General features: G+C 35.8%; 1 protein-coding gene across 3 annotated transcripts in view; it reads left to right on the top strand.

Annotated features, from left to right (window-relative positions):
• RPAP3 (RNA polymerase II associated protein 3) overlaps positions 1 to 19,346 on the top strand; it is a 78,597-nt gene extending 59,251 nt beyond the window's left edge. For 2 of the 3 annotated variants that reach the window (XM_037846059.1, XM_037846060.1), the window contains exons 11-17: positions 3,073 to 3,143; positions 3,406 to 3,507; positions 10,554 to 10,792; positions 14,988 to 15,171; positions 15,951 to 16,048; positions 16,540 to 16,640; positions 19,092 to 19,346. In XM_037846059.1, the coding sequence (XP_037701987.1) occupies positions 3,073 to 3,143; positions 3,406 to 3,507; positions 10,554 to 10,792; positions 14,988 to 15,171; positions 15,951 to 16,048; positions 16,540 to 16,640; positions 19,092 to 19,177 (881 nt within the window). In that variant the 3' untranslated portion in view covers positions 19,178 to 19,346. Of the gene's footprint in view, positions 1 to 3,072; positions 3,144 to 3,405; positions 3,508 to 10,553; positions 10,793 to 14,987; positions 15,172 to 15,950; positions 16,049 to 16,539; positions 16,641 to 19,091 lie in introns of those variants that run through there. The other variant, XM_037846061.1, reaches the window with a different exon arrangement.
• The last annotated feature ends 3,541 nt before the right edge of the window (positions 19,347 to 22,887 follow it).

The raw sequence follows: 22,887 nt of genomic DNA on the forward strand, positions 1-22,887 counted from the left end.
TAGCTTTCTCGGGAATCTGTCCATCAGGGCTCACTTTTCCTGGGTGAAGTCTATAACTACATATTTCAAGTTCACTAACTTGTGGATGGGGCCTAAGTAGTCCCAGACATGTGGACGCCTCCTTCAATGGGTCCCAAAGTCATGGTATTCTTGAATTAATGTTTTTCAGCAGTTCTTGAAACGCCTCTGCCAGTCTCTTCTTCAGATACTGCTTCTGGTTCTTTCACTCTCTCTTCCTGTTGGGACATGTGTTAAATACACATTAGATCACATTAGAACACTGTATCCCCTGTGTTTACTTTTTCTTCTGTATTTTCCACCTTTTGCTTCCTGCTTTTGAAGTTGGGTGAATCTGTATTTCATTATACCAGTATTTATTGAATGCCTACTTAGTGTGAGGTGCTGTGTTTGGTACTGTTCCTATAGTAAGGGACAAAATACAAGTGGTTTTAGCTCTTATATACCTTTCAGTCCAGTGTAGGAAACAGACAAAAACCTATTTTATGTTTTTTTTTTACTTTTTATATTTTCATTTATATATATATGTAGATATATCTAATAATTGTGATGAGTACTGGAGAGGAAAAAATGAAAAAGAAAATAGGTGTTATATTCTGGAAGACAGTCTGGCATTTCCTTAGAAAACTAGACATAGAGTTACCCTTCGATCCAGCAATTGTGCTTCTCGGTGTATACCCGAAAGTTCTGAAAGCAGTGACGCAACCAGGTATCTGCACGCCAGTGTTCATAGCAGCATTATTCACAATTGCCAAGAGATGGAAACAACCCAAATGTCCTTCAACAGATGAGTGGATAAATAAAATGTGGTATATACACACGATGGAATACTATGCAGCAGTAAGAAGGAATGATGTTGTGAAAAATATGACAACTTGGATGAACCTTGAAGAGATAATGCTGAGCGAAATGAGCCAGGCACAAAAAGAGAAATGTTATATGCTGCCACTAATGTGAACATTGCTGGAGGATATTGCAGGGGTGTTGGGCTTCCCCACCTTGATGGTTGCTGATGTGCTCACAATGCGATTGGGAAGGCCATGTGGATCACACTCCCCTTTGTCCAGTGTATGGATGGATGAGTAGAAAAACGGGGGCAAAAAAAAGCACCCAGTGTTCTTTTTTTACTTTAATTGTTCTTTTTCATTTTCATTTTTATTCTTAATACTTTTGTGTGTGTGGTAATGAAAATGTTCAAAAATTAATTTTGGTAATGGATGCACAACTATATGGTGGTACTATGAACAATTGATTGTACTGTTTGTATGACTGCATGGTATGTGAATATATCTCAATAAAATTGAATTATTAAAAAAATAGGTGTTATAATAGAGAATAACCTGGGTGTGGTGTTGGGAGGGAGCATTTTACTTTAGATTGAGAGGTGAAGACTCTCTGAAGAGGTGATATTTAATCAGATTTTCTCAGGGTTAATGGGAATCTGAGGTGAAAAAGAGCTTGGCCTGATTAAGGAGCTAAAAGGAGGCCATTGTGGCTGAAACATAGTGAATGAAGTAGAGAATGTAAGAGATGAAGTGGAAAGGTGGGCAGGGCCAGATTATATGGCCATTATTGCTTATGAATGTTAGTCAGCGAATCACTTCTGGTTGCCAGTGACAGAAATACACTCAAGGTAGATTAAACAAAGGGATATTTAATTAATTTGCTTAACCAAATCATGAAAAGCCAGGACTAGAGCCATCATTTGGATAGCTTAGATCTTAGTGTCAGACTTCCTTCTCATCTTCACTTCTATTGGTTTGTTGGTGTTAGTCTCTTAGTCTCTTCCATGTGGTGGTGGTGGTAGGGGTATTGTCACTGGCAGGTTTGGGCTGTATTCTCAAGTCTTAGTGAGCCAAGGGAGAAGAGGGCTTCTTTCCCACTTTACTTATATAAAATCCTAGGGAAAGTCTCTGGTTAGTTTGGCTTGAGAACATCATCTTCCCTTTTTCTGAGCCAGTCAGCTATGACCAGAGATTGGAAAACTCTGATTGGTCAGGCCTAGATCATATGTCCACCCTTGTGGCAGAGAATGGAAGGGCAGGGTATTGTGATTAGCAGAACCACATGAAGTTGGAGGTAGGGCAGTTTCTCAAAGCTCTTGGAGATTCTGTTCCTAAAATTTTGGTCAGTAAAAATTAATAGAGAGTTAAACCATTTTAAAGAGTTTGGATTTTATTTGAAGGATTTATTTATTTTTAACATAGGAGCGTATCACTATTTGATTTACCTTTTTTCAGAGATTATCTTGGCTGCAGTGTTAAGAATGGTTTTAGAGGGGGTTCGGTGTAGATAGTGGTCGGGATAGGGAACCAGTTAGAAATGATTGCAGTAACCAGATGAATGGTAGTATGGTTTGAACCAGAGTGATTATAATAAAGATGGAGAGAAGTGGGTGAATTTAAGATATACTTTAGAGATATACCTGGAGTTGGCTCACACCAACTTGGGAAAGCCAATTGTGCATATGTCTTCCCAGCTTTGCATTCAGTGACATCATATTAGTAGCTTAAAATCAGCCATTGTGGTATTTATACTATAGAGATAAGCAAACAGTATACAGCAGGGATTTTTTTCCAAGAGAGCTGGTGAAAGTTTTCCCCAGAGAACTAGTAAATTAAACATTTACCTGCACACGTTACTGGATAAAAAGGTGGGGGGTGGAGGTGGAGAGGACAAGAATGACACCTAGATTTCTGGTTTGGGCATCTCTGTGTACTGTTGGCATCCAATACGAACTAATCTTCTATTCTCATAGTTATTTTACATTTGGTAAATTATTTTGTCATTTTTTAACAGTATGAGCTTTTTTAAATTACATAATCTCTAGGTCTCAGATGAATCATCTATAAAGTGGGGTTGTAGTGAGGATTACATGTGAATCCATAAAAAACTAGACAGCAAGCAGTCAGTAAAAGTTAGTTTTCATTATAGATCACTTGTTTCCTAGCATCCTGCGTAAAATGAAATAAGCATGGAGTTACTAACTGAATGTATCATATCCTGAACTTGTGTTTTCACTATTTTATTATATTTTTTCAAAATTCCCTTTAGATTTTGAAACTGTTTTACTTCTGGAACCTGGAAATAAGCAAGCAGTAACTGAACTTTCCAGAATTAAAAAGGTAATGTATTCTTTTCACCAAAATATTATCTTATTTTCTGAAATATAAACACATATATTTGTTACATAATTAACTTGAAATTATTATTTTTTTAAATGCAGTTTTATTGAGATATATTCACACACATACAAACCATCTGAAATATACAGTCACTGGCTCACAGTATCATCACAATTGTACATATATCCCCATGATCAATTTTAGAACATTTTTAGTAACTTGAGATTATTTTGATAGTCATGAATACAAATTTATTTTCAAGGAATTAATTGAGAAAGGATACTGGGATGACGTCTTTCTTGATTCTACACAAAGGCAAAATGTGGTAAAACCTATTGATAAACCACCTCATCTTGGATCTGCTGTAAGTATAGCACTATTCTTTCCTTTTTTCTTCTATTTAAATATCAGTGTTGTATTAATCAGATATAGGAACAAACTGTTGAATTAATAAACTTTTTTTTTGTATTTTTTATTTTTTTATTTATTTGAGATTGTTCAGATACCATACAACTATCCAAAGTTCCAAAGTGTATAATCACTTGCCCATGGCACCACCATACAGCTGTGCATCCATCAATACAGTTATTTTTTTTTCAATTTTTAGAACATTTTCACTACTCCAGAAAAGAAACAAAGACCAAAAAAAAAGGAAACTCACATCCTCTCATACCCCTAACCACACCCCCCCTCCATTATTGATTCATAGTTTTGGTATAGTACATTTGTTACTGTTGATGAAAGAATGTTAAAATACTACTAACTGTAGTATATAGTTTGCAATAGGTATATATTTTTTCCCTATATGCCTCTCTATTATTAACCTCTAGTTATAGTGACATACATTTGTTCTAGTTCGTGAGAGAGATTTCTAATATTTGTATAGTTAATCATGGCCATTGTCCACCACAAGATTCACTGTTTTATATGTTCCCATCTTTTAACCTCCAACTTTCCTTCTGGTGACATGCGTGACTCTGAGCTTACCCTTTCCACCACCTTCACACACCTTTTAGCACTGTTAGTTATTCTTATTACATGCTACCATCACCCCTGTCCATTTCCAAATATTTAAGTTCATCCTAGTTGAACATTCTGCTCATAATAAGCAACCGCTCCCCATTCTTTAGCCTCATTTTATATCCTGGTAACTTATATTTCCGGTCTGTGAGTTTACATATTATAATTAGTTCATATCAGTGAGACCCTGCAATATTTGCCTTTATGTGTCCGTCTTATTTCACTCAATATGGGGCCCTCAGGTTTTCTTCATCAACCCATTTCTTTTAAGATGGTTTTGTTCAAACACTATACATTCCGTCCTAAGTAAACAATCGTTGGTTCCCCATATAGTCACATATTGATGTATTGAGCACCATTGCCACTCTCTATTTAAGGACATTTCTTCCACAAAGATGGAAGAAGAGTCAAAGAAGACAGAGAGGCAAAAGAAAAAGGCAAGAGAAAGAGAGAAAAACAAACTTGATAGCTAGAAGGTGACAAAAGACAGCATTAACCTCAAGTAGAATGAAGAGTCAGACATCACCAATGCCTGGAGTCCCATACCCTTCCCCTATTCCCCACCCCCCATATGCATTTAGCTTTGATATATTACTTTTGTTACATTAAAGGAAGCATAATACAATGTTTCTGTTAATTCTAGCCTCTAGTTTGCATTGATTGTATTTCCCCCCCCAATTCCACCCTATTTTTAACACCTTGCAGTGTTGACATTCATCTATTCTACCTCATGTAAAAACATATTTGTACCTTTTGTTACAATCGTTGAGCATCCTAGGTTTCCCTGAGTTACGCAGTCCCAGTCTTTATCACTCGTCTTTTGTTCTGGTGTCCACATGATCCCAGCCTTCCTCTTTCAACCATATTCACAGTCATCTTTGTTCAGTGTACTTACATTGCTGTGCTACTATCTCCCAAAATTGTTTTCCAAACCTCTCACTCCTGTCTTTTCCTTTCGGTCTGCAGTGTTTCCTGTAGAGCAGGTTTCTTTTTCACACACATGGTCATTGTCTGTTTGTCGGAGAATATTTTAAGCTTTCCCTCATATCTGAAGGATAGTTTTGCCGGATATAGGATTCTTGGTTGGTGGTTTTTCTCTTTCAGTATCTTAAATATATTACCCCACTTCCTTCTTACCTCCATGGTTTCTATCGAGAAATCCACACATACTCTTATCAAGCTTCCTTTGTATGTGATAGATCATTTCTCTCTTGCTGCTTTCAGGATTCTCTCTTTATCTTTGATGTTTGATAATCTGATTATTAAGTGTCTTGGCGTAGGCCTATTCAGATCTGTTCTGTTTGGGGTACGCTGCGCTTCTTGGATCCGTAATTTTATGTCTTTCATAAGGGATGGGAAATTTTCATTTATTATTTCCTCTCTTATTACTTCTGCCCCTTTCCCCTTCTCTTCTCCTTCTGGGACACCAACGACACATTAACTCTTGCTTTTCGTTTTGTCTTTAAGTTCCCGGAGACATTGCTTGTATTTTTCCATTCTTTTCTCTATCTGTTCTTTTGTGTGTAGGCTTTCAGGTGCCTTGTTCTCCAGTTCCTGAGTGTTTTCTTCTGCCTCTTGAGATCTGCTGTTGTATGTTTCCAGTGTTTTTTTCATCTCTTGTGTTGTGCCTTTCATTTCCATAGATTCTGCCAGTTGGTTTTTTGCACTTTCAATTTCTACCTTATGTACGTCCTGTGTTTTCATTATACGGTTCATCTCTTTTGCCGTATCTTCCCTAAACTTTTTGAATTCACTTATTATTAGTTGTTTCAATTCCTGCATCACAGTTGAAGTGCAAGTTTGTTCCCCTGACCAGGCCATAACCTCATTTTTCTTGGTGTAGGTTGTAGTTTTCTGTTGTCTAGGCATGGTTTCCTTGGTTACCCCAATCAGGCCTCCCCAGACCAGAATGGGCTAAGGTCCCAGAAGGAAGAAATATTCAGTATCCGGTTTCCCTGAGGGTGTCTTAGAAAATTGGTGCACCCTGTGATGCCTCTGGTCACTGTGCTTTTCTGCCCAGCAGGTGGTGCCTGTTAGCCTATAATTCTTGACTGGTGTAAGTTCTGAATGAAAGGCAGGTAGTAGAGCTGGGTCCCACCCCTTTCCTCTTAGAGAAGATAGACCCCTAGGGGGAGGTCATTAGCATTTCAGTGGTCTCTCTCTGCCTGTGCTATACCCTTGTCTGGGTCACAGAACTGGGAACTGAAAATGGCTGAGGATTTCTCCACTGAGTCAAAAAAGGAACAGAGCTAGTCCGAGGTGACCCTCTGGCTCTCCAAGGTCAGTCGTCACCCAAAGCCTCTGCCTACTTGGGTTGGGGATTCGTACCTTGTAGTGAGCAGTTCACACTCGCTGATTAAAACCCCAGTTGGTGCTCAGCTGAGCTATATTCGCTTGCTGGGAGAAAGCTTCTCTCTGGTACCACCAGGCTTTGTAGCTCGGGCTGTGGGGGAGGGGTCTCCCAATTTGGATCCGCAGTTTTTACTTACAGATTTTATGCTGTGATCTCAGACATTCCTCACAATTCAGGTTGGTGTATGATGAGTGGACGGTCACGTTTGTCCCCCTGCAGTTATTCTGGATGATTTACTAGTTGTTTCTGGTTTTTTTCAGTTGTTCCATGGGGACTACTTAGCTTCCACTCCTCTCTATGCCGCCGTCTTAGATCCTCTCTCGAATTAATAAACTTTTAAAAGAGAAGTTGAACCTCTTCCTAGGGCCATTTTTAGAATCTTTAAAAGTATTTCCACAATTATTGAAATAATAACATAGGGAAAAATTCAGCCATTTTTAAGAGTTCTGGGATAACATTTTAAAGGAGTGTTTTAGTTTAACGGTATAAATTTAAATATTTCTACATTTTCTCTGATATTAAAGAAATTTGAAGCATTTTTGCATTTTGTAATAATCAGATATTTAAATTTTTATTACCATTCTTTTCTGAGGTTGGGTTTTTATTATAATAACCTTGCATCTTTTGAGGAGTTAGATTTAAAATAAGCACTTAGGCAAAAATCTAGTATAGGCAAAATTATCCTTAAAAATATGCTGTGCACATTGTTTTGGGTATTCTGTACTGTTTCTTATTAAGCCCAGCAAAGCCAGTTTTTTCCCTGCAAAATTGGAGAAGAAAGCATAACTGGCATGATTTGAACGCTTTTTCTTTTGCTGAACCTTTACATTTGAATTCATGTAAGGCATATAAATGAATGCATATATATGAATGCCTTAAATATGCATACTAATAGTTATAATTGTAGTTTCTAATATTTACATAGTTTTGTGTGTGTGTGTGTGTATATGTGCGTGTGTGTGTATAAAGGTAGGTATAAAGAAATGTTACAAAGTAAACATCTCTGAAACCACCAACCAGTTCAGAAAATTGAGTATCAGCTCTCCAAAATCTCCCTGTGTGCCTCTCATTGATTATGATCCTCTCCTTGCCACCTTGAGGTTACTGTTATACATGTATAATACTTTGATAGAAATAACAATTTTACAAGGAATTCAGAACAGGTATTTTTATCCTTTTACAAAGGGAGAAAGGGAGGCAAATAAGGTTTGTGTTTTGCCAAGTTCATGTTGGCAGTTAGTAGCAGATAGGATTTTGTTTTCTTGTCTGGTTAAATAATTGACAAGTGTTCTCATTGTGACATTTATTCTTGGATTTTCTGGAACAGTATTGGTTTTATGTGCCAGGCATAATTCTAGTTGCTTTCCATACATTCTATTCATTTTCATACATTGCATTCACTTGCTGTTATTCTGTTATTTTCAATAAAGGTAATTTAGTTAAATGTGATTTAAACTTTTACATCTTTATAAAACTTTTTCACAAAAATTAATTCACAAGTTTAAAAAAAGCCTTTGTTAGGTTCTGCTTTCTATAATAATAAAGACATTGCCATATCATAAATCAAATATCTGTATATGTACTATCCCACAGTCAATATACCATAAACAACTTTTATAAGTTTGTTGGGTTTTCTTTTCCTTCACTTTAAAAAAGCAATTTAAATTAATAATTGTGAAAATGTGGTATGAATTTTGATCTTGTTTGGCACTATCTCAAAACAAAACGTAACTCTTCTATGAAATGAGAGCACTTCTCTGGAAGTAACCATTCTGTAATATGATCCAACACAAATAAAATCAGAATCCTAGTATGAAGGAGAACAATAAAAATTGCATTTTCATGAAAACCTGTGGACATTATTTTAAAAATAGAAGGTAGGCAGTTGGTATAATGTCTTGATTTGAGCCCCATCTGTGTTACCTTATGAGCTTTAAAATCTTTAGCAAGTTACCTAACTCCTGTGTGATTGTCACCTTTTCTCTTTAAGTGGAGAATAACTCACAGATTAGTTTGGATCAAAGAAAATAATGTCCGTAAGTGCTAAGGCAGTTTCAGGTGGAACAAATGTTAGTCCTGTTCAGTTACATTTTTTGAGACCACCTGTTGACTGGTGAAAGTGTTTGGCCAGGAAAGAAAGAAAGCCCACAGAAAGTGGGAAGAGAAGTCTAGGGTTACTTTATTCAAATGAGAGGCTAGACTGTAGTTTGTTCTTCAGGGGATGGCATCCTGGGGGTACTTTTCACAAACCTCTATACAGAGTTATTGGGTGGAGATGTGGGAATAGAGATACAGGTCAGTTGGTGTCTCGGATTCTTGGATTGGATGATAGTAAATGAAAGTTTTTCCTGATCCCTTATTTCTCATTTCATTTTGTTTTGTTTTAATTTTAATTTAATTTAATTTAATTTTTATTTTTTTGTCTCACCATGTCAAAACTTTACCTTTCTTCTTGGTCCTTCTCCTTCTCTCTCTTCCTTTCTGCTCATTATAATTTTTCTCTTCTTTCTCTTGAAATAGCTATAATGTAAAACAAAATAAAATTCTATGTGTCTGAGTCTTACTTTTTAAAAGGTAAATTGAACCTTTTCTATTTTCTTTAATCATTTCTTTCTATGGTGGTATCTTTTGTGTTTTACTTTGGCATCCTCCCACCATCCTCCTATTTCTGAGCATCATGGCAGAAAACAGCAAATATACTCCCTCTGTATATTTCTTTTTGAGTGGTATAATGATAGAGTGAAAAATTACATTTTTTTAAAAGAGTACTGTATGTAAATTTAATGATGTAACTGAAAATGTTTGATACTTGTAATGATTGAAATAAACAGTGTTTTAGTTTCTGGACTGCTAAAACAAATATCATGCAATGGGTTGGCTTAAACAATGGGGATTTATTGGCTCACTGTTTTGAAGCTAGGAGAAGCCCAAAATCAAGGCGTCATCAAAGTGATGCTTTCTCCCAGAAGACTTTGGTATTCTGGGGCTGAATGTTGACGATCCTGGCTCTTTAGCTTTTCCGTGACATGGCAACAATGCACATGGCGGCTTCTCCTGGCTTCTCTTGCTTCCACTTGACTTCCAGCTTCTGGCTAGTCACTGTGGCTTTCTCTCTATCTGTGCCCTTCCCTATAAGGCTTTTAGTAATAGGATTAAGACCCAAGCTGATTCAGTTGGGCCACACCTTAACTGAAATAACCTCGTCAAAAGGTCTTGTCAAGGGTTCATACCCACAGAAATGGAAGATTAAGAGGATGTTTTCTGGAGTACATAGTTCCAAACCATCACCACGTGAATGCTGTTTATTTTATTAAGTTGAAAAACAGTATTGTTAATTCTTACCAACCTTGTGAGTGTTATTTGACAAATCTTTAATCCTGGGCTGGCTTTGTCTATCTGCTACATATTTTGAGAATGTATTTAGGTAGTCTATGTCGTAACAGTGCAGGTTATTACCTGGGCTTGTTCTGCTTGCCTCCAGTTGGCCCACCATACTACTGTTTGGATATATTTTTTCTCTACTTTATTGCCTCTAGGATAAAATCCAAACTCCTTGACATGGCACACAAATCCCTTTGTAAGCTATCTTTAAGCAGTCTCTCAGGCTTTGTCTGCTACCACTCCTCCCCTAACACCAGCCCCATTGGACTTCTCGCCTATCCACTGGCCATGCTGTACCTTTCCATGTTGTCATTCCTTTGTACTTTTTCTCTGAAGGCACCCCTGATACCAGTGTTTATCTTTCTTACTCTGTGCTCTCATAGCATTTTGTGCTTTTACCTTGTACAGTATATATCCCATTGCCTTATAATTATTTATATATACATGCCTTTCCCCCATCTAGACTCTTGAGTGCCTTTTTATTCTTTGTATTCTCAGACAGAGGATGACACCTAAGTCTGTTTAGCCACCAAATAGAATTTACTTATCACTGTGATATTGGTATAAAAACACTACAGCCTTTCATTTCAACTTGTGACACCGAAACAGGAAACCTTTAATATATGGATTTAAAGAATTGACTTTACTTGTTTTAGAAACCACTGAAGAAGATTATTATTGAAGAAACTGGTAACTTGATACAGACTATTGATGAGCCAGATGTCTCTATTGCTGCTGTTCCAGAGAGTAATCCTATTAATCTAGCAAATGTAATAGCAACCACAGGCATTACAAGTAAGAAGAATTCAAGCCAAGGTGATTTTTTGCCCACAAGTGATATTCCAAAAGCAAAAGTATTGAAAATAGAAGAAATCACTAATATCTCAGCTCTGCCGTGAGTAGAAATACTTCTATTATTTGAAAATTATCTAGAATGGTGATAATTCCACTAAAAAATTGATATTACTAATAATTGTTTTGATTTGCACACATCACCATCATTTTTTGAACTGGTCAATTTCAGCTTTTAGATTTTCTTTTTTCTTTTTAGTATTGTAACAGATTTTGCTTAAGGAATGGTTAGACCTATCTAACTATTCCTGTACCATAGTAGGGTATTTAGAAGTAACTGATAAGAATGAATTTTGAACAAATTGTTTGTTCCTTTTCTTTTCTAAATTCTGTAATACATGTTTCACTTTTTAATTTAGCAATTTTATTTTTTTAATTTTTAAAAGGAAACTTCATCAAAATGTAGAATTTAGGCATTTTCATTTTTCTAGCCATTTGTTTTTTTTTTTTTTTTTTTTGATTTTTTTTTTTTTTGAAATAAATTCAAAGTTACATGAATAGTTGCAAAAACAATAGTAGCCCCATACACAGAATTTCATCATACCCTGACCCCCCCCGATATCTCAATCCACCAACTTTAACATGCTGTCACATCACTATTTCTTTCCCTCCCTCCCTATCATCCATCCTATATTTCTGTCTTCTGAACATATGAGAGTTAGCTGCACACATCCTTGAACATACACTATAATTCACGTATGTACTTCCTATGAACAAGAACATTGTTATATGTAATTCCATTAAGCACAGCTAAGAAGTATAAGAGATTCAACAATGATACAATGCTTACATTCTATAGTTCCTTTTCCTTATGTCTCAACTGTGTCCCTTCGAGCCACCTGTCCTCCACCCTCCAATCCCATCCAAGTTCATCCTTAGCATTCAATTGTCGTCTACTTAGACTGTCTTTTTTTTTTTTTTTTTTTTTTTCCTTTTTTCAATTGTGGAAACATATATACAGCCTAAATCTTCCCATTCTACCCCCTCCCTAGCCTTCCATTAGTGGGATTAATCACATTTAGAATGATGTTATGCTCTTTCCCACCATCCATTGCTAGAAATTACCCTTCACCTCAAACAGCAACCCTATACTCCTTTCTTAACTTCCCATTGCCCCTTCCCCCATTTCTCTTAACCCAAACTCTAATTTCATCTCTATGGTTATATTCTCTGATAATATCTTTGTGTTTACTGTGGGGCTTAAAATTAACCTCTTAAATCCCTATCAATCTTGTTTTTCTTTGATACCTCCTTCACTTCAATAGGTCACATAAACTATGTTCCTATACTCCTTCATTCCCCCACCTTTATATAGTTGTCTAAAATTACATATTTTACATTGAGTTCAAAACCAGTGATTTGTCCTTAGAGTTTGTGTATTTTTTATCATGTAGGAAGTAAATAGTGGAGTTATAGTTGAGAAATTATTGACTTCTATTTGTATTCCATTGTGCTTGGAGAATGTTCTTTGAGTATATTCAATTTTTTTTTTTTTTTTTTTAAATTTCTTGAGGCTTGTTTTATGTCCCAGCTTATGGTCCCTTCTGGAGAAAGATCTGTAATCACTAGAGAAAAATGAGTGTCCTGGTGATTTGGGATGTAAGGTACTATATATGTCTGTTAAAATTCTCTATATCTCTTTCTCCTTTCTTTGTCTCTGTTGGTAGGGCTTCCTTTAGAATCTGAAGTAGGGCAGGTCTTTTATTAGAAAAGTCTCAGCATTTGTCTGTCTGTGAAAAATTTAAGCTCTCCCTCAAATTTGAAGGAGAGTTTTGCTGGATAAAGTATTCTTGGCTGGAAATTTTTCTCTCTCAGAATTTTAAATATGTCATGCCACTGCCTTCTCGCCTCCATGGTGGCCACTGGGTAGTCACTACTTAGTGTTATATTGTTTCCTGTGTATGTGGTGAATTGCTTTTCTCTTGCTGCTTTCAGAACTTGCTCCTTCTCTTCAGTATTTGACAGTCTGATCAGAATATGTTTTGGGGTGGGTTTATTTGGATTTATTCTATTTGGAGTTCGCTGGGCATTTATGCTTTGTGTGTTTATATTGTGTAGAAGGTTGGGGAAGTTTTCCCCAACAATTTCTTTGAATACTCTTTCTAGACCTTTACCCTTCTCTTCCCCTTCTGGGACACCAATGAGTCTTAAGTTTGGACATTTTATTTTATCTATCTTATCCCTGAGATCCATTTCGATTTTTTCAATTTTTGTCTCCATTCTTTCTTTTGTTCTTTCATTTTCTGTTCTTTGGATTTCTAGGACACTGAGATGTTGTTGTTCAGCTTCCTCTAGTCTTGTATTGTGAATATCCAGAGTCTTTTTAATTTGGCCAACAGTTTCTTTTATTTCCATAAGATCTTCTATTTTTTTATTTACTCTTGCAATGTCTTCTTTATGCTCTTCTAGTGTCTTTTTTATGGCGCTTATATCCTGGGCCATGGTCCTCTTGATGTCCTTTAAATCCTTTGCCATGTTTTCGTTCTTTGATTGTAGTTCTTTAATTAAATTTGCAAGGAGTAACGTTTCTTCCAAAATCTTGATTTGTGTGTTTGGAGCTGGATTCTCCATATCATCTGGTTTTATCATATGCATTAAGATTTTCTGTTGTTTTTGGCCTCTTGGCACTGGTTTTGCTTGACAGGGTTCTTTCAAGTTGTATCAAAAAAAAAGCGATATCGATCTAATTTTTCAGAGATACAGTTTGGTGACGTACACTTTCTCTAAGTAACCAGCAGATGGCGTCTGTGAGCCACCTATATCCCTCCAGTCAGTTCTCGCGTAGTGAGGGGAAATGATTCTTGTGTGTTCAGTTGGAGACCTCAGCCTGGGCGCGCCGCTGGAGTCGCCCGCCCTGAATATGGGGCGCGCGCACGGGTGGCCAGGGAGGAAGGGCGGCTCTCTCTCCATGTCCCCTAAACCACTGGACTTGGCGTAGCGCCCCTGGGTTCTCCGAGCAGATCCCCCCTCCCAGCCGCGATCTTCCCTCAGCCGAGGGGGATGCCATGCTACGTCATCAGTGTGCGCTGTCCCTCTAGGGAAGCCCTGGACCGCTTGGCTGTGCCGTGGAGCTCTCAGCTCGTTTCAGAATGCAGAATGTGTGAGGCTGTCTTTACTGCAATGCCTTGTGGGCTCAAAACAGCTGAGGTTTTCTCCACAGAGAGAGAGCGAGAGACAGAATATTTCCCCCGATTCTCCCAAGGTCAGTTGTCACCAAAGGCGTCTGTCTGCTTGTTGAGGATTTACTGTCTGTATTGAGCAGTTATTATTAAAACCTCACTTGGAGCTGGGCTGAGAGAGTGCACGGCGCGGCTTCTGTGAGGGAGGGGCTCCCAGCTCTAGGTTCTCGGCTCTCAGCGTGGGTCCGCAATTTTACTTACAGATTTTATGCTGTGATCTCGGGCATTCTTCCCAATTCATGTCGGTGGAAGTTGAGTGTACTGTCACGTTTGTTTCCCCGCTACCATTCCAGGTTATTTACTGGTTTTTTGTTCATTTATGAATTGTTCTGGGGGAGACTAAGTCTTCCACTTCTTTCTATGCCGTCATCTTCCCAGAATCCTAGCCATTGGTATTTAAGATTATTTATGGGCTTCTGCTTTTTGTTTGAAATTTTTTTAAGTAGTTACACATATTTCTTTAATGATGAGAATATAGAAGATATAGACTAATTAGGTTTAGTTTGGGGTGCTGAAACTTTTTATATTCTTGCATTGCTACTCAACAAACCTATTAATTGTACCTAATAATTAAGTAAAATCCACTAAAAGTTTTTTTTCTTTTAAACTTTGAACTTTAGTAGTAGTTCTAATTAAAGTGATAGTATAGATTTGGGAAACACTAAACAGGCAACTGTTTTAAGAGAAACATTTCTTTTTTCTTGGAATATCTTTCTTGAAACAGATTATTCAGATTCTGAAAGGCTGAGTTGTGAGTGTATATGTTGTAGTATTGGAGCTTATAGAAATGATGTGCGCAAAAGTTGGCCAAGGAGCCTAGGAGATGAAATAGTCATTTCATAGCCAGCATGTGAAAATTTACAAGTGCACAACCTGTTTTGCCAAAAATATACATGTATTATTAGCTGAAAGAATTTACTACTTGTAGAATATAAATAGATGGTACAATATTAATAAAGTCAGAAGTTTTTAAATCTCTACTGATGTTTCCTTGTATGAGTTTTGACTATTTGTGGTTATTTTCCAATTGTTTGACTAGTGTCTCTGAAATATTTTCAGACCTCAAGGCAATTTGAAACAGGATGTTTGTCAGTCTTTCAGTGAGAAGATTTCCATAGAAGTAGAAAAAACACCTCAATTTATCACAACTGCTCTTCCTCCAGTTCCTACAAACTCATTTCAGCTTGAATCTGATTTCAGACAACTGAAAAGTTCTCCAGACATGTTGTATCAGTATTTAAAGGTAATAGAGTGGAAGCTAGTAGGTCTATTGTAAATAAAAGGTCAAAGAACTTCTTTTGTCACTATTAAATAATGGTGCTATGTTTGCTTTTGTATAATATGCTTGTAGAAAGTGTTTTTATCCCTTGTCTGATACATACTTCACCCTAGCTAGACCATTTTTAAATATCTGTAACCAAGGAAACTCAATAATCTCCTTTGGAAATATGTTCTGTGTTAAATCTGTTGTCTAAAATAACCTAATTTCATATATCATAATTTAAGTTTAATCCTTCATCTCTCAAGATGGAGTGCTTTCTGTGTACCAGCCAATACTCAAAATATTTAGGCAGTCATTCTCTTGAAAATATTTTATTTGCTCTAAGAAAAAAATCAAATCCTATGAAATTCAGCAAATAATAGATTAGCAGTGCTGTTCCTTTAAAATATAACAATAGTAACATTCTCTTATACAGTATACTGTTACTTCCAAATACATTACCTCATGTAATTCTATTTTTTAATTCTTCAGTTACTTTTTTTTTGCTGTCTGGTGCTCTCTCAAGTCTCCTGTTTCTTAGGGTAGTGTATGTACATCTCCTGTTCATAAAATTTTGTCTGACTTGACAATTTTTCATTTTTCCATCATGCTTGCATCTTACTGTGACTGCATAATTACTCATAACTAGTAATGCATAGTATTCTTTACATTTTTATCTAAGCAATTGCTATATTATGTAATTAGTTACCTATGAATGTTGCCATAATTTAATTTCCTAACTCTCTATATATTTTTTCAAGCAAATTGAACCATCCTTATACCCTAAGTTGTTTCAGAAAAATCTAGATCCAGATGTATTCAACCAAATTATTAAAATTCTACATGACTTTTACATTGAGTAAGTTGAATATTAAAAATTATATACCGTGCACTTATATTGTAATACTATGCTATTTCCAATGACTTGGGAAATTCATTCCCTTTGATATCATATTAATTATCTTGTATGTAACAAAATTAGCTTTCTAGTCAATTTGTTTTTAGAAGTTGCAAAGAGATAAGTGCAAATAATAAAAAGGGAAGTGGTTAAGTGGGAGGGAAAAGGACTGTTAATTTTTTTGTAGAAAAAGGTGGGGTGTGGAAATGACAAGTGTTATAACAGATTAATAAGCCTCTTTGCTAAGTTCTCATTTAAAAATATTGTAATTTCTTTAGTTAACTTATTTGATGGGTCTTTTCATTTGGACACTTAAAATATAGACATTGTAAGGGAAAAAAGATAATAAATGAAGACTTTATTTATGCATACTTAGAAATATTATGTTGGTAAAAAGAATTCAGTGAGCTAATTTTAGTTGATTATTTGTTTTTATATTTGGATTATTTCAGGAAAGAGAAACCGTCACTCATTTTTGAAATCTTACAAAGACTTTCTGAACTGAAAAGGTTCGATATGGCAGTGATGTTTATGTCAGAACCTGAAAAAAAGAGTAAGTTCTGAGAAAGAAATGCTTTCCATATCTCTTTATTCTTGCATATTCCATTATTCGTTCAATGAATGATAGCAAAAATTTATTGAATGTTTACTATGTACAAGCTGTTCTAATTAAAATTATTTTTTTTTAACCCTGACAACAACATTATGAGGTGTGGGTACTATTATCATCATTCCAGTTTTACGTATGAGGACACTGAGGCACAGAAAAGTTAAAGAACTTGCCCAAGATCACATAGCTAGTAAGTCCGACCTAGGACTTGAGCCCAGGCAGTCTGGCTCCAGAGCCTGGGATCTTCTAATTGAAAATGCAGTAATAGCATAACGGTTGAGTCGGAACACATAGTGAAACATATAATAGGTTCCTGCCATAGGCACGTATAACAGAGTGGGTTTATGGGGGAGGTCTAACCCATTCTGAGAGATGAAAGTTAATTTCCTCGAGTTAATTTAAGTTGAAACTTCAAAGAAGAGCAGGAATTACTTAGATGATGGGGTGGGGAAGAGTGTTTTAGATTGAGGGTGTGATTTGTGCAACAGTTGTGAGCAAATGGAGTTCATAGAATTAAAAGAAGTGCATTGTGGCTGGATTGTGTAGTTAGGGAAGAAAGAGTGACTGCTGGTGAACTTGAAGAATTATGTTCTTTGTTTATTTCCACATTTCAGTATTTGGAATAAAGAGTCAGTTTGGAAAACCGTAATTTAAGCAAAACCAAACTATGCAGAAACTTCAAGTAGAGTCTTGGACTATGTACTGTGGTTAGAAAAATCATTTAAAAAAAATCAATTAAATATGAGAGAACCAGTTTTTAGTTTTAAAAACAGCAAATCTCAGTGTACCATTTTCATATACCTGCTGGGATAAACATACTTTGGGCTCCTTTTCTTGTTTCTTCTCTATCTAGGTTTTAAGCAATGACACTGATGACTCTGAGTCATTAAGACTAATTCTCTTTGCATTGTACTTAGGAAAGTGGACATGTAATTTAGAGAGCTTTTAATAGTGAATGTTTAAACCTAAACAAGTTCCTGCTTTATCTTTAGTTAACCAAAAACATTCCTTGAAATTCCCTAAAAAAATTACTATTTTTTTATTACTTTTCCAGCCTCAACTTTTACCACTTTTTTTGGTCACTGCCCCACCACATTGGTCTAAATGTTTTTTTTTTTTTTTTTTTAATATGCCAAACTGCCAAACTTACTTTGGCTTCAGGGGCTTTGCATTTGACTGTTTCCTCAATCTACAGTATCTTTCCTCATACCTTCACTTTGGTTTGCTGCCTGACTTCGTTCTGTTTCCCCCTAACGGTCACCACCTCAGAGACCTTTCCTTACCATCCCTTGTTAAAATAACTGCCCCCTTGCCCCCATCACCCTCTCTTTTCTTACCCTGCTTTAGTTTTCTTCATAGCACTTAACTAGCTGACAATGTTTCATGCATTTATGTGTTTGTTATTTCTCTCTCCCTAATGGAATGCCAGCTCCAGAAGAGCAAGAACTTTGTCCATCTTGTTCACTAGTGAATCCTCCGGCCTAGAACAGTGCTTAGTACATAATAACCTCTCAGTATAAATGTGTTGAATGAAGAAATTTCTTGCCACTATATTGTAATAAGTTTAAGGTATACTCAAGAATGTGAGTTAGCTTTTCAGACTGGCCTAACCAGTAGTACTTTCTTGGCTGGGTCACCACTGTCCAATAAGGCAAACATGGAAAGCACTTTGAATGGCTTCCTGGCATGTAACTAAGCATTCAGTAAATATTAGCTATTGTTATCTTTTGTTATTTCCATTATTATAAAAATTCTTAGCTAGTTTTAACATTGAGAAACCTATGAACTATAACTTTTCCAAAGTGAATGTGGACCACTAGGTGGTATGAAAGATAATTTTATATGATTCATAGACATATCTTTTTTTTAACTTTTAATAGTTTTTTTATTTTACTGCATATTATAAAAATACATAACTAGCCCATCGAAAATGTGACTTCAAAGATGGTATTAATCTGCAGTTATAGTAATGATATAAACTTTGGTTCCAAAAAGTGATTTAAGTTTAAAAAACAGTGAATTGAAATAAGTAAACAAAAAGGTTGCATAAATAAAAGTATACTTGTTACACAGATAGGGCAAAAAAAATTGAAGGTAGTACAGAATGAGTTAAATTTAGTCTCCAAGATTAATGTTATTGAGGATGTAGGGGAAATTTTATGCTGCTAAAGCAAAATATTCTGGGAAGAAATATTGGATTGCTCTGTAATTTTCCATTCTACTGTTGCTTTATAAATATCTGAAGAGAATTTTAAATACCTCTAATGATTATTGCTTTAAAATGTAAGACGTTTTTATTTGGCAGATCAGATTACTCCCTTTAATTTACCTGTTTCGTTTAAGTTTAAAAAATGGAGATTAAAATGAAGAATTGTTTTTTTTTTTTCATTTCAGTTGCACATGTATTATTCAATCACATAGACAAATCAGGATGGAAGGATAATTCTCTTGAAGAGCTCAAGAAAAGATACGGTGGTTGATTGCCATTTTTACTGAAATTATTGTCTTTGACTTTCATATGTAAATTTTTCTACTGGAAATAAAATGTTTTGTTTTGCTTTAAAAAAATAAAATCATACAGGAAAAGACTGTCTTTGTATCTCAGTTAACTATAAGATGAATTATTAATGAGAGAAATGTATTCAGGTGAACTATTTATAAATCTTTTTGTGAAAATAAAAATAGGTTTATTTGTAAGGATCAACATTTTATTTTATAAGTAATTCTAAATGTTAAAATTTAGATACTTTACCATGTATGTAATATTATTTTTATATTTCTGTGAGTTTTTGTAATCATGAGAAAGCTACTTCATTAACATATGAAAAAGTTATTTTTATGGAGGGAGGTTGAGAACATAATCAGATTATTTCTTTATAACATTTTAAAATATCGTTTTACTAGACCACCAGCATAAAATTATTTAGTTGCAGGATAGGTATGTTCAGTATTTGTGTTGAAAAGAGATCTTTAACTAAACTCTTTAAATAGATCAACTGAAGAGGGATAGTTTTCTTAAATTTTAATGCTGCAGGTTTTTTCCCTTATGTTATCCACATTATATGCCAACTAAAGGCAGATAACCTAAAACAAAGTGTAAAAATAAAGTATTAGAAATGTTTATAAGTAGTAATTAGCATATAGCTTGTATGTATATATTGCATGTGAGTGTGGTACCTCTAGCTTCTTGTAAACAGAAATAGAATCCTACTCATCTTTGTATTCTACATAGTACATTGTATAGTCCTTTGCACATAGGTGATTAATTGATATTTATAAAATTTAATTGAATTTGACAGCAGGACTCACTGAGTAAATGTTCAAAGTAGCAACCTAGCAAATTGTGGCCCTCCTGTAAGTGTTGGTAAAAGCACTTAAAATTTGTTAATAACTTGATAGTTTCTAAAATTAAGGTCACATAATTGTTATCAGCATTATTAAGATAGTCAAATGTAAGACCTTATTTATATGTTGTTAATTTTTATTGACATCACACGTTACTGTGCTTATAAATTGCTTGAGGAATATCATAATCTGCTTACACAGATAATTTCCCCAGTTCATAATGTGCATCTTTTAGATAAGATTATTATTGAGATGATCATAATTTGTGTGACTGTCAGTCTTTTACAGTACACTTAGGATAGAGTTTGTCATTCCTTTGGCAATACAATTCTCAATTTGTACAACTTGGACAGCTACTGTAAAGGGGGTCTCTCACCACACCCAAAGGGGTTTGTACACAGCAAGGGAGAGTGGGGGGATTACTTTTGTCTTTAGTATCTGTTGAGAAAGGTGTGTGATTTATAGTCTTCCAGGGCTGCTAATGATAAATACCACACAATGAGTTGGCTTAAACAACAAGAATTTCTTGTCTTACAGTTTGGAGGCTAGAGGTCCAAAATTAAGATGTTGACAAGGCCATTCTTTCTCCCAGAGTAGGTAGCATTCTGATGATGGCAGCCCTCCATCGCATGGTGATCTCCCTCTTCTCTCTGGCTTCTTTTGACTTCTGGCTTCTGATTGTGTCTGAATTTCCTTTCTTTGTAAGGCCTCCCAGTTATGTGGTTTAAGGCCCACCCTGGTTCAATTTGGCCACAGCTAAACTAGTAGTAACATTAGTCCTAATTCCAATTGGGTTCATCCCTATAGGAATGCAGATTAAGACTTGAATATATCTTTTGTGGGGGACATGATTCAGTCCCCAACTGTGTTTCGGGAGTGTTTCTAAAAATGAAAAAACCCTCAAGTCTACCCTCTTCTTGCACCCAACTCCTCCGCCTCTTCATTTCCAGGTGGACTCTTATAGGAAGTGTAAAACATTAGAATGTCGCCTCCAGGGCATTTCCTGGGCCATGGCAGGGCACGGACATCATCCTTTTGTGTCAGTGGCTGTTAAACTTTTGACTGTGACCCACAGCAAGAAATTAATTTTACAGTATAATCCAAAAGACTCCCACTCATATATGATACCGAACAAAAGCAGTGGATTCTCTGCCCAATGTGCCTAACAGCCAATCCATGACACGGGGGGTTTCAAAGAGAGAAAGAGTTTAATGCTGCACGTGAAGCAGGAGATCAGATGGCCTATCAGCCCCCAAATCTGCTTCCTCCAGTCAAAAGAGTTCAGGGTTTCCAAGGATTTCAAACAAGGGGGATAGAGTTACCATTATAATAGTAAATAAACAGGGCTGAGACTATGCTAGAATGACCATTATAAAAGTAAGTATAAACAAGGGTAAGGTAATAAACAGAGGTGAGACTAGTTGAGTTTCAGTAATCTTAGGTATTAATTTCTGCCTAGTCTACAATATAGAAAGGAAAACATGATTCAGTAATCATTATCATTTTTTAATTCTTAATTTCTCAGTTAGACACAGACACACACCCCTGAAAGGAAAAATTAAGGAAATATGCATGGTGGACTGTTTTTTCTTCCATTTTTAAAAGTACTGCTTACACCCACTAAACCAATTTTGTGATTCGTTAATAGATCACAACTGGAAGTTTTAACAGCACTGCCTTAAATGGATTTTGGAGATATTTGGTGACATATTCCTAAAGGTGTCCATTATTTTAAATGGATAATAACCAGGGAAAAAAGTCCAAGCTTCAAGCAAAGTGATTGGCAATAAAGTGTCAATTTTGGAACATTCAATTCTGTGCTCTGAAAAAATAAGTCCTGTACTATTAACATAATGTTATTTGAAACTGGATAATTTAAAAACCAAAATGATAAACTGCTTCACTGTACCTGACAATGAAACTCATCTCTTCCTGAAAAGTTCAAAGTCTTTGTCAATAAAATCACTAAATGCCCAGAAGGAGGCCTGCTGTCCAAGTGAATCCTTTTGTAAGGCAATAATCACCTTATAATCTACCCTTTGAGTCCAGTGATCTGAATATTCATATACCAAATTTCTGAACTGAGGTGCACATGTCTAAAAGTGGCAGGAAACATCAATAGTATGGAAAAAAAGGAAATAAAGCTTAAAAGAAGAGAGGCTAAAATTATGAGCTGAATTGAGATGGAAATGCAATGAAAAAGGGTTATTTCAAAGCATAAAGTCAAACAATATATAAGAACAAATTAGGTCCTTTCAGTCATGTGCAAACATTTCGTTGCTTGTGCCTATGCTTGTACTTGTATATCCAGCCAGTTATACATGTAAATCCATGTCCTTTAAGTAATTACATCCATTTCCTTTGTTTCTTGGTAAACAGGTAAGTATAGAACTCCTTAGAGAATTGCAGTTTTCAAATTTGTCAGTTTTAGAGCTGTGGTGGTTTGAAACTGTGTGTACCCCAGAAAAGCATGGGGAGTGTTTTCTAAAACTGAAAAAATCCATTCCTGTAGGTGTGGACCCATTGTAAGTAGGATCTTTTGATAAGGCTACTTCAGTTAAGGTGTGACCCATCTCTTTCGGGATGGGTCTTAATCCTCTTATTGGAGTCTTCTATGTGAGAATGAAATTCAGACGCACAGAGAAAGCCATTAAAGCAAGAGAAAGTAATGAAACCTGAAAGAGAAGGGAGAGACCAGCAGATGCTGTCATGTACCTTGCCATGTGACAGAGGAGTCCAGGATTGTTGGCAACCAGTCTTCAGGAAGAAAGCATTGCCTAATGATGCCTTGATTTGGACATTTTTCTCAGCCTCAAAACTGGAAGCTTGTAAGCTAATAAATTCC

Source organism: Choloepus didactylus, chromosome 8 (genome assembly GCF_015220235.1).
Source record: "Choloepus didactylus isolate mChoDid1 chromosome 8, mChoDid1.pri, whole genome shotgun sequence".
NCBI classification, from domain to species: Eukaryota; Metazoa; Chordata; class Mammalia; order Pilosa; family Megalonychidae; genus Choloepus; species Choloepus didactylus.